Source organism: Myotis brandtii, unplaced genomic scaffold (genome assembly GCF_000412655.1).
Source record: "Myotis brandtii unplaced genomic scaffold, ASM41265v1 scaffold68, whole genome shotgun sequence".
NCBI classification, from domain to species: Eukaryota; Metazoa; Chordata; class Mammalia; order Chiroptera; family Vespertilionidae; genus Myotis; species Myotis brandtii.
Window position 1 is genome coordinate 1,752,784 of NW_005370657.1, and position 10,518 is coordinate 1,763,301.

The 10,518-nt window shown below is 58.6% G+C and overlaps 1 protein-coding gene and 1 long non-coding RNA gene across 5 annotated transcripts; one reads left to right on the top strand and one right to left on the bottom strand.

Annotated features, from left to right (window-relative positions):
- Window positions 1-21: 21 nt before the first annotated feature.
- On the top strand, window positions 22-3,592 carry LOC106723925. Its single transcript, XR_001359675.1, has 2 exons — window positions 22-2,684; window positions 2,766-3,592. It is a non-coding gene; the product is annotated as an uncharacterized LOC106723925 (long non-coding RNA).
- On the bottom strand, window positions 3,338-10,512 carry SLC2A8 (solute carrier family 2 (facilitated glucose transporter), member 8). Of its 4 annotated transcripts, none has more exons than XM_005881462.2 (9): window positions 10,395-10,512; window positions 9,149-9,248; window positions 7,598-7,797; window positions 6,719-6,862; window positions 6,521-6,629; window positions 6,279-6,365; window positions 5,638-5,811; window positions 5,092-5,237; window positions 3,338-3,924 (listed from the first exon to the last, which is right to left on the bottom strand). In XM_005881462.2, exons 1-9 carry the CDS (start codon window positions 10,455-10,457, stop codon window positions 3,787-3,789), a joined length of 1,161 nt encoding a protein of 386 aa, XP_005881524.1. In that variant the 5' UTR covers window positions 10,458-10,512; the 3' UTR covers window positions 3,338-3,786. The 4 variants fall into 4 exon arrangements, with proteins under 4 accessions (XP_005881524.1, XP_005881527.1, XP_005881526.1 ...); XM_005881465.2 differs by having other exon boundaries at window positions 6,719-6,865; XM_005881464.2 differs by lacking the exon at window positions 6,279-6,365.
- Between the last annotated feature and the right edge of the window lie 6 nt (window positions 10,513-10,518).

Here is a 10,518-nt window from a genome sequence, read left to right on the forward strand (position 1 = left end):
GTGCTGGGCTCCGGGAGCTCGGGTGGGGGCTGTCCAGCGGGTCTTTCACTGTCTCCCAGCCACAGCCTGGCCTCGGCTGGGGAGCCCGAGGCGCAGCCAACGACTGAGTCTCAAACAAAACACCGCGTGAAAATACCGCAGGCAGGTAACCGGGTACCGGCTCCAACTGAGAAACCAGCTTCAGGTCCTGCCAAACGTCACGTCCTCTTCTCGCGCCAAAGAGGACGCGCGAAAACAGCATCACTTCCGGCCATGCGCACTTGCCTTCTAGCCCCTCTAGCTTCTACTCCCTAGAAATCTCCGCGCTCTCTTCCTAGTCAAAACCTGTTCTCTCGGTGCCAGCTTTGTGATCCGCACACCCTCCTGAATCGTGCTTCCTAGAGAGGCTTCCGCCAGTTCTCGCTCCCTGAATCTATTTCCCATCATGCTATGTCGCACATGCTCTTCAGGTCCACCGAATCCAACGCCTGGAGCCTCCGAGACAGGAATCGACTTGGCGCTAATGATCATGGGAGTTGTAGTTTTAGCGCAGACAACAAATCACTGGTTCTCGGCTCCTGATTTTTCAGTTGGTCACGTTCCCAGAGCAGCAGGTGAAGAGGGTTTTCTCCTTCCCGGACCTTCAATTCAGGCCCAGCTCGACACCTTCACATTCCTCTTGAGCCTCTCAGTGTGAACAGGGCTGCCACCGGTTGGTGGCCTGGAATTCCCAAAGTATAAAATCAATCTGCAGGAGGGAACCTCTTCAGTAATTTCAGGGGCAGAAACACACTTTGATAGTGTTTGATCAGCACTGTTGCAAAAGGAGATTCCTGAACTTTCTGTCCGTTGGAGGATTCCCTGCTGCGTCAGGGGATATTTCAATGGACCTCCTCAGAACATTGATGAAAATTCTTCACCACCCAAGCAATTTTCCGATAACCCAATTCAATTTTAGAGGCATTTTGACAATAAGACGGGAATGCGTTACCTGGGAAGCGGAAATGAGTGTAGGGATCCTAAGGCCTCTTCTCACGTTGTACGGTCTCGGCCCCTTTCAGTCACAGCTGGTAGCGTTTTTGCCAATATAACCCTCTTAACTTAGTCCTGTATGAATCTTACTGGATTAACTCCATTAGGCAAGTCACGCTCACAGATCCCTTTGAGATAAGCCCATTTCCACTTTTGGCTTCTGAAATTTGGGGCTTACGATTTTGGAGGTCAGAAGTCGGAGATGGATATCACTGGGGTAAAATCAAGGTGTTGGCAGGGTTACATGCCTTCCAGAGGCCCTAGGGGAGAATCTGTTTTCTTGCCTCTTCCAGCTTCCAGGGCTGCCGACATTCCTTGATTTTTGACTCCTTCCAGTTGGTGCGGTTCTGCCTGCAGCCACAGGCCCAACAGGTGCTAACCCCACACTGGCCACTAGGTGGTAGCAGAGGGTTTCTTACCCATGGCCCCTGGGAGGAAGCAGAGTGCTTCAGGCTTCAATCGATGCAATTCCGCATGTGGCCACTGGGCGGCTTAGGACCCAGAAGCCTTGTCTTAGGTTCCCAGAAGCCAGCATTCTTCTGGAAGAGTTGGGGTGAGGGGATGGGGAGCGGGATGAGATGGAGATGGAGTGACTCTTGGTAGGCAGTGCAGATTTCTACGGTTATCCAGTACAGAGACCTGTCTTACGTGGGCTGGGTAGAGCACAGCTTCTGCTGGACCTGTCCTGTGGCAATGCTTTATCCTGCTCCTCTTCCCTATGTGCCGGGCCGGGCTGGGCCGGGCTGGGCTGATACTGGACTGCCAGCTGGGGCTGGTTCTTCCCATCTTGTGCCCCGATGGGAAGGCCCCAAGGCAGTCTCAGGGGACCTCTGAAGAGCACGTGTGTCCACCGTCCTTGGTACCTATAACTGGGTACTGGTAGCAATCAGAGGTGGTATGGGTAGGAGTTGCTGAGGGAGCTGGGTAGGAAATAAAATATAAAGAGAAACATGTGGAAATATTTCACGTCTCTTTCAGAGGCACACCTTGGACATCACACCAGCTTTGCTCCACCACAGCCTCATCACCACCACCAGCTAACAGCAACAAACACTTATTCTATGACATCCTCAGTTCTAAGTGCTTGACATAATTATTTCCTTTCATCCTCACAACAATCCTATGAGGGAGACAGCATCATTATGCCCATTTTACAGATGAATAAACTGAGACCTGGAGAGGTTGTGACTTGGCCAGGTCACATAGTGAGTAGTGCAACTAGAACTGGAACCAAGTCCACTGGCTCTCACCATGCTGCCATGGCTCCTGGCCCCTGGATTAAAGAGGAAAGAGACCACAGTAGGACTGAAGCCACAGGAGGTTTTCTTGCCCACAAGTTTAATCATCTCCCTTGCAGCCTGGGGGAGGGAGGTGTGTGAGCCATCCCCTGCCTTCCCTCTGGTCCTTTGCCAATCCCCATGTGCAGAGGCTGGGGATGGCCAAGCAGGAGCTGGAAGCAGCCTCTGCTTGAAGTTCAACGTGAAGAAGTTTCCAGTGCAAAGACCTGTCTTCTGTGAGGTGGCTGAGAGTGGGTGGCCTGTTAGATTGAGTTGTCTTTGGTGCTGACTCACTGAGAACAGATTCTGAGACGGCAGGGAGTAGGCCCCTGTCAGACACAGCCTGCGTATAACCTTCTGGGGTGCAGGACAAACAATAGCTTGAAGCAACCTCAGGTGTGCAACAAGCGGACAGAAAATTGGTCAGGATGCTGGAGACCCGATCCACGCTAAACAAGCTGGCATTTGCAGGACCAGGAGAGCTGCAGGAGAACTGGCCACGTGTGCAACAAGCGGACAGAAAATCGGTCAGGATGCCGCAGACCCGATCCACGCTAAACAAGCTGGCATTTGCAGGACACTCGCTGACATGACAGTGCGGTTCTCGGCCCAGCCAGTGGCCACATGCAGCACTAACAACAGTGTAGATGTGCAGTTGTCCACACAGAAGATGAGCCTACACTTGGACATGACCTTGCTTCTGGAAGGCCCCAGGAATTTGGACTTTGCTAAAGCTGAGAGCTTTCCCGCGTGTTACTTGGCCCATTTTACTACAATCAGAGAGCTGCTGTAGGATCTTCCAGAAACCAACCCTGGGGTCCCGTCCTGTTCTCCCCACCGCTCTGCCCTGAACCAATGCCCAGCTCTCCAGGCTCGTTATAGCTTAATAGATGGTGCCAAGGTGGGTGCACACAGGGGCTGCACACCAGGGAAGTGAGTACAGCAGATTATGGGATGGGAAGTAAACCCACAAAGGTTCTCAGAGGCCGGTTTATGGGACAGGAAACTGCCCTCCTCAACTGCAGCTCACAGAGAGGCCGGGACCTGACTTTGAGTCAAGTCTTTATTTGGCAACAAATGCATTCCTGTGAGGAGACCATGGGCCACCACCCAGCCTCCAAAAGCACCTCCTCCAGAAAGTGAGGAACCAAGAGTCCCCTCCTCCACGGTCGCTTCGTATCACGACAGGGAGGGCACACGGAGGCCTGCCACAGGGCACTGAAGACCCTCCGAGATGTCCCCTCCTCCTCAGTCTCAGAGCAACGGTGGGAGCTGGACCCAGGGACTGGGAACCTCATGCCCGTGGCTCGTGGGGCTGTAGGGAGCTGAGCAGGAGGGAGGGACCTGGAGGACGAGGTCCTGGCTCCTGGCTCCCTGGGGGCTGGCAGGGGCTCTGGGCTCTGGCTGAGTCCCAGCTCGAAGTCACAGGCAGGCTTCTGTCCCCTCCGAAACCCAAACTGTCCCAGCTAGGAGGGCAGCCACTCCTGGGAAGGGACTGTCATCGCCCCTCAAAATGGGCTGTGATTTGCTCCAAAGTCTTTCCTTTGGTTTCAGGGACACAGAACACAGTGAAAAGGACACCGCCGACGCAGAAGGCAGAGGCGAGCCAGAAAGCACCGTAGGGCCTGAGCACCTCCTGCAGAGAGAGGGGAAGAGCCAGTGACGAGAAGGCACAGCCCTCACGTGACCACCCGCCTGCGCTGCCCAGGCGCGGGGCAGTGGAGGAGGCCGAGCACTGCCCATGGATGGATGTTGTGTGCTGGGGAAACAGGCTCACTGTGATGAAGTGGCTGCCCCGGGTCAGAGAGGCACCATCCAGTGACAGCTGGGTCCTCTCCCCCGGGGTCTGACTCCAGAGCCCACAGACCTTCCCTGTACACTTGGCTTTGGCCCTGCCCTCTGAGGTACCAGAGGGAATGGGTGAGTGAACAGCAGGTGAGATGGGCAGTGTGAACACACAGGCACTGAGGGCCCAGGCAGGGAAGACAGCAGTTCCCTTTGGTCAGAGCCTATCCATCCTCCCAGCCCAGAACCACAGCCCCTTCCTCCCTAGCGGTCCCTCCCTGGGGCAGCTGCCTGATGGGCCTGCTCCTTGGACAGACTCCAGGCCAGCCCTGGGCATCCCGGCCCCAGCCCAGCCTCCTGGTTTATTCTCCCACCACTGTCCACTGCTGTCCCAGCCCTAAAGCGACCCTGCCCATCTCATTCCTTGCTGTCTCTGGCACCAGGAACAGCCTGGATGTGGTATGTACCAGGAGACCTGGGGGCTGGGGTGGCAAATGACTGAGCAAATGCTTGTCCATCTGCTCCAACACCATCCCCCCATTGGCTGGGAAGCCCCTTAGGTGGGGCCGTGTCTGTCAAGTCTATCCATGAAAAGGTAGCAAAATGTTGAACTGAACTGATGCTCCCATCAACCCTAGAGGAAGGTATGGCACCTACTCCATGTTCCGCAAGGAAGCTGGTTCCGAGAAGGTAAGCAGCACACCAAGGCCACAGAGCAGGGAAGTGCCAGGCAGCATTGGAGCCAGAACTTCCCCACAGAGCCCGACGTCCCGCCCTGTGTCCTCACTGTCCAGTGGGGAGGCCCGCCCTGCCGCCCTCCACCAAGACCGCCCGAGGGCTCCCGAGTGGTCCGGCCTGGGTTCCCCTCACCCCGACCCAGACGGCTGGTGCCCCAGGTGGTGGGGTGGGGGGGCAGCCTGCACACAAGGCCATTCATTGACCCTGAGTCTTCTGCGAAGAGAACAATCTACAAGCACCTCTGCTGACGGGAGGGGAGGCTGCCGGGGCCGGGACTCACCATGAGGCTGCTGAACTCTTTTGTCACCAGAAAGGCCATGAGCCAGTTGGTGAGGACACAGACGCCGGTGGCCACGCCCTTGACACGCAGAGGGAAGATCTCCGACATGAGGAGCCAGGGGATGGGCCCCCAGCCCACAGCGAAGCCTCGGGAACAAGAGAGGTGTCAGCACCACTGGGACCAGACCCCTCGGCCCCCAGGAGACCCCGGGGCTGAAGCCTGGCTGGGCGGCCCACATGGGCTGAGGGGCCTGGGTGCCAGGCTGGGCTCCCCCTCTGCGCCTTCCCGTTGTGAAGTCATAGGCCAGGCCCTCTGCTTCTTACACTCGGGATAACAATGGGGCCTACTCAGTGCGCTGACGGGGGGACTGAGAGGAGAAGGGCTGAGCTGGGTGCTGGGCACGTGGCCAGAGCTATAAACGCAGACTTGGGACCTCTATGGACAGGTGAGACAGGGAGGCCTGGGCTTGCTGGGAGCCATTGAATGCAGCAGTGACAGGACGGCCCCATCAGTCCCCACCCAACCTCCCCACAGGCCCCCTCTCACCAGCAATGAAGAGGCACATGCTGCCCACCGCCAACCAGGCCAGCCCTACACTGGGGTCGGCAGGCTCCACGGAGACTGGCGCCAGGAGGTCGACGTGTGAGGAGTTGCTGGGGCTACCCTGCGTCAGCTTGAAGTAGGTGCCAAAGGCACTGGTGCTGAACACCATGACCACACCTGCGGGGGAGGGCGGCGCTGGGCAGGGCGCTGGGGGAAGCGGCCCAGAGCCCGGGCATGTGGCTCAGCCCAGTGTGGCCATAGCCAAGTGGCCTGGACACCTTGGAGGGGCAGTGAGCAGCACCCCAAAGCCCTGACTGAGCAGCACCACTCAGCACGCAGAGGGGCTCCCGAGCCTCCCAATGGCCCCGTTACCCCCATTTCAGAGGGAAACCGAGGTTCAGAGAGGTCAAGTCACTTCCCCTCCAGCTCCGGGCATGTGGCTCAGCCCAGTGTGGCCATAGCCAAGTGGCCTGGACACCTTGGAGGGGCAGTGAGCAGCACCCCAAAGCCCTGACTGAGCAGCACCACTCAGCACGCAGAGGGGCTCCCGAGCCTCCCAATGGTCCCGTTACCCCCATTTCAGAGGGAAACCGAGGTTCAGAGAGGTCAAGTCACTTCCCCTCCAGGGCCCTCCGTTTCCTCACTGTCAGCTGGGGCCCAGTGGCACCTTCCTTGCAGGTTCATTGCCAGGTTACGGTGTGAGGTGGTGATGCCGTGAGCACAGGCCTGGCCTGCAGCGAGCGCTCCCGTTAAATCTCAGTCTTGTTCTCAGGGACACTTGTCCTCCTCCTCCCACAACACAGTGGCCTTGGCACAGACCCTCCAACCTGCAGTGGGAGCCTGGCCTGGGTCACCACTCGCACAGGGCTGAGCCCTCGGGCCTCACCTGACAAGGCCAGGAGCAGCCGCCGCCCGGCTCTGTCCATGACCAGGGCCGCCCCGGCCGTGAACAGCACCTGGATGACGCCCACGATGACGGAGGCCAGGCTGCTGTCCTGGGGAGATGGGCAGAGGTGGGTCAGGCAGAGGCCCGGGGACAAGGCCACACCCGAGTGGCATCTGCATGAGGCAGAGGCCTCTTTACCTTGAACTTGGCCTCCTCAAAGATCGTCTCTGCGTAGAACATGACAGCGTTGATCCCCGACAGCTGCTGGAAGACCATGAGTAAGATGCCGATGGCGAAGGGCTTGTAGATGCCGGGCCGCCTCAGCTGGGCCAGCTGGAAGCCCTGCTGGACAGAAGGGGCGTCAGTGCTGCTCTGCCCTCTCCCCAGGGCGCCCTGCTCCAAGGAGGGAGCCTCAGCTTCTCCTGGGTCACTCTCCGCATCACTACGGCCTCCCCATTTGTAAGGTGAAAGGTCCTCACTCCGTACATCCCTTCCTGATTTGTTTGGGGGGGCGGGGCCCACAGAGAGAGCACATGGGCAAAGGGCCAGGGGCTCCAGAATCCCACCAGCCTCGGCCCGGGCCCGAGTCCTCACCACCACCACTGGCTCTGCAGCAGCATGTGCTGACTCCTGTTCTACATGAACAAACTAAGGCTTGACAATGGGACAGTCACCCGGCAGGTAAGTGGCAGAGACTTGATTTCAACCCCTGCCCTACAACCCCCCACGTAAAAACCAAGTCCTCAAGTCCGCCCTGCATGTCCCTGGGACCCCGCCAGGCCATTCTCTTCAATGAGACCAAGGCTTGGGCCCTGCCAAGGAGCGGGGCTTGAGCAGGCCTTTGCTTGTTGGCATACAGGACAACACTGGCTCCGTGTGTGCGTGCGTGTGTGTGTGTGTGTGCGTGTGTGTCTGGCACACAGGACAACACTGGCTCTGTGTGTGTGTGCGTGTGTGTGTGTGCGCGCGCGCATGCATGCAGTTACATCCTTGAGAACGGCTTGTGCTGGCTCCCTGGCTGCAAAGGGGTGATACCTCCCTGACCCCGTCCCCCAGCTCCACCTCCCAGCCCCTCACCTGGTGCTCAGCCCCGACAGGGGGCTCTTCCCAGCCCTGCTCAGAGCCCCACAGGAACCGCACGGCAGCCAGGGCTTCCTGGCGCTTGTGCTGAGTCAGCAGGAAGCGCGGGGTCTCGGGCATGCAGCACATGAGCAGCAGCATGAAGGAGGGGGGCACACAGCCCAGCACGGCCAGCCAGCGCCACTCCAGGATCCAGCCTGGATGGGGCAGATTCAGAGCCTGGGTGAGCCGCCTGGGCTTTCTCGGCAAGTGCGTGCCCCTCACCAGCCCAGGGGCTCAGCTTAACGGGTGGGCACCTACCTACCTCTGCAGTCCGTTACTGACATTGTGGTTATTGTTGAAATGCAGAAGTGATGACGGGGACATTATGCTACATCGGCTCCGTGAATAGGTACGTAGCCATTATACAAAGAATGAGGCCTTGCTGTGTAATGATGGCTATGACATGGCCATTTGTGTAACATTTTGGGGGGGGGACAACTATGCACAGTCCTCACAGAGTCCTCATGCAGACCCTCTGGAAGGCAACCAAGAGGCAGGCAAGGCTGGTTCGCCTGCAGCCGAAGCAGGACAGGGCGGGGGACCTTTCACTGAGCACCAGAGGATCCAAAGTCACAGGAAGTGGCGATAATTCGACACCCATGTCTGTTCCAAATGTCAATGCGTGTGCACACTGCTGGGCCCCGCGGCAGCCAGACTGCTGCCAGGACTCTGAATTACAGTCAGGATGGTAAGTGGGTAAAAAGAAAGACCACAGAGCTGCAAATCGACCATTCTACAGACCCACAGGGCACACGGCCAGGCCCCACCACACCCATCAGGCCCGAAAGCCCCAGGCTCCCTGCCCTCCCCATGGCTCTCGGGCCGTCCCTACACAATTCTCACTGGGGGCCTGCTGCCAGGCACTTCTCGCGTGTCATTTAATTAAACCCTCAACAGCCTTGGACGAGGTGGGGTTTTCTCCACCTGAAGACAGGGCAAGTGCAGCTCCCAGAGGCTGAGCAGGCCCAGGCCAGGCAGCCAGTAAGTGGCAGAGGTCCTCCCCTGATCGGGCTGCCAGATCTGAGCCCCGCCCTCTTTCTACCCAGTTCTAGTGCAAACACACTTCTCTGCTGGCCCCAGCTCCACCCTCAGGGTCCCCCGGAACCCGCCTCCTTCACGCTGCAAATCCAGTACTGATGTTTCTGAGGGAGACATGCTTGGGCCCGAGCACCTGGGCTGGAGATTGTTGGGGTGCCCCAGCTGCCCCTTGAATCCTGTTTGTCACTGCACAGTGAGGCACTGACCTAAGCAGCCAGCTCTCCCCAGACCCTGGGAATGGGCTTCTGCCCAGGAGGGTGAGCACCTTTGTCAGCTCTTCCGGGGACTTAGGCACATCCCACGCTTCCCGGGGTCTCAGGGAGGGGGTCTGGGAACCCAGCACCTCGGGCGCTGGCTGTGAAACCTCGGGCAACTCCTGTGACTTCTCCTGAACTTCAGTTTCCATGGCTTTAAAGTGGCCAAGTGGCCATTAAAAGGGATCAAAAGAGAAGATGTGAAAACTCTCACCTGCCAGATAGGCCAGGAGGATGCCCGTGACGACCATCAGCTGCACACAGGAGCCCAGCAGCCCCCGCACTTCAGGGTAGGCAATCTCGGAGATGTAGACCTGTGAGCAGGTAAGGGGAGAGCTGCAGGCCGGGTGGGCCCCTAACTGCAAGCCCCGGGTCAGAGCCTTCCTCATACCTCCCGCTCCCACCTAGTGATCTGCAGCAGGTGTTTAAAGGGGTGAGGGTATCTGTGTGGCTGCTGTGTGTAGGGTGATGGGGGGGTGGGCACAGAGCTTTGCAAACTTTCATGTAATTGTATCATTACCCTTGGTAACACGCAGACGGGTGCAGCAGGTGTGGGTGGCCTGAGAGTCTGCCTTCTAACTAGCTCCAGGTGACACCTGGCTGCTGGCGTGGTGCCCTTGGGGTTAAAGCAGGAACTCCTCACCTCAATGGTTATCAGCGACTATGCTCAGGGGCCAAAGAGGCCTCGCCCTTACTTCTGGGTTACTCCATCCCTATGCCCATGGCTTAGGTGTGTTTTTGCCCAGTAAAAACCCCAAACATAAAATCCAACCCAGCTGCCCAGCCAATGCAGGTGAAATGAGTGGCAGGTGCAACGGGATGAGCAGAGAGAAACCCACGCCACTGCTTTCAATCTCGACCCGGCTGGGGTGTGGGTGGTGGATCACCCAAGCCCATGGCCAGCAGATCCAAGTCCTTCATAAGCCACGACAGGGCTGATGGGCGTCTCTGGTTCCTCGTCCACTGCATGGGGTGACCGGTCATTCTCACTCACAGGGGAGGGAGCTGGGGTCCCGGAGGCGGCAGAACTGGGAAGCCAGCCTGGCTGTGCTGGGTCAGGAGCTGACAGAAGCAGGGAAGCCGAGGGAGCCCTGGTGTGTGAGCAGCGAAGGGGAGTGGCCTTTGCCCCAGGACAAACCGGGCAGGATTTTCCTGCTAAACTGTCCTCAGTGGTCTGAATGCCAGTGGGGGGGGGGGCAGGGGGGGGGGGTCAAGCCATATTGTGAGGCTTCTGATGACCATCCACAGAGCAAAAGGGATGCCAAGTTAAGTGGCACAATCCTGGGTAATCGCTTGGCCACTGACCAGTTGAGTCTGGACAAAGGACTTCACTGTGGGAAACTTACTTCCTCTGCAAACGGGGCCCACTGAGGGCAAGGGAGAGAAAGCAGATAAGGGCCACCCGGAGGCCCCGGTCTGCTCCTCCTCGGTTCCTGGGCGCGAGGCTACGGGCCACTCACCGGGGCCACTAGCGAGGCAACGCCGCAGGCCAGGCCGGTGAGGAGGCGGCCCCCGAGCAGCATCCACACTTCCTGGGCGGCGGTGATGACGGCAAAGCCGGCCACGAAGGGCACCGTGCAGATC

Bases quoted from the DNA above. Each gene is read 5' to 3' on its own strand.
- SLC2A8 (XM_005881465.2), bottom strand. From the start codon at position 10,457: ATGCTGCTCGGGGGCCGCCTCCTCACCGGCCTGGCCTGCGGCGTTGCC. The intron at 9,249-10,394 runs GTGAGTGGCCCG...ACCTGCTCACAG, and splicing joins TTGCCTCGCTAGTGGCCCCG to GTCTACATCTCCGAGATTGC. The intron at 5,238-5,637 runs GTGAGAGGGGGC...CTTGTTCCCGAG, and splicing joins CATGTGCCTCTTCATTGCTG to GCTTCGCTGTGGGCTGGGGG.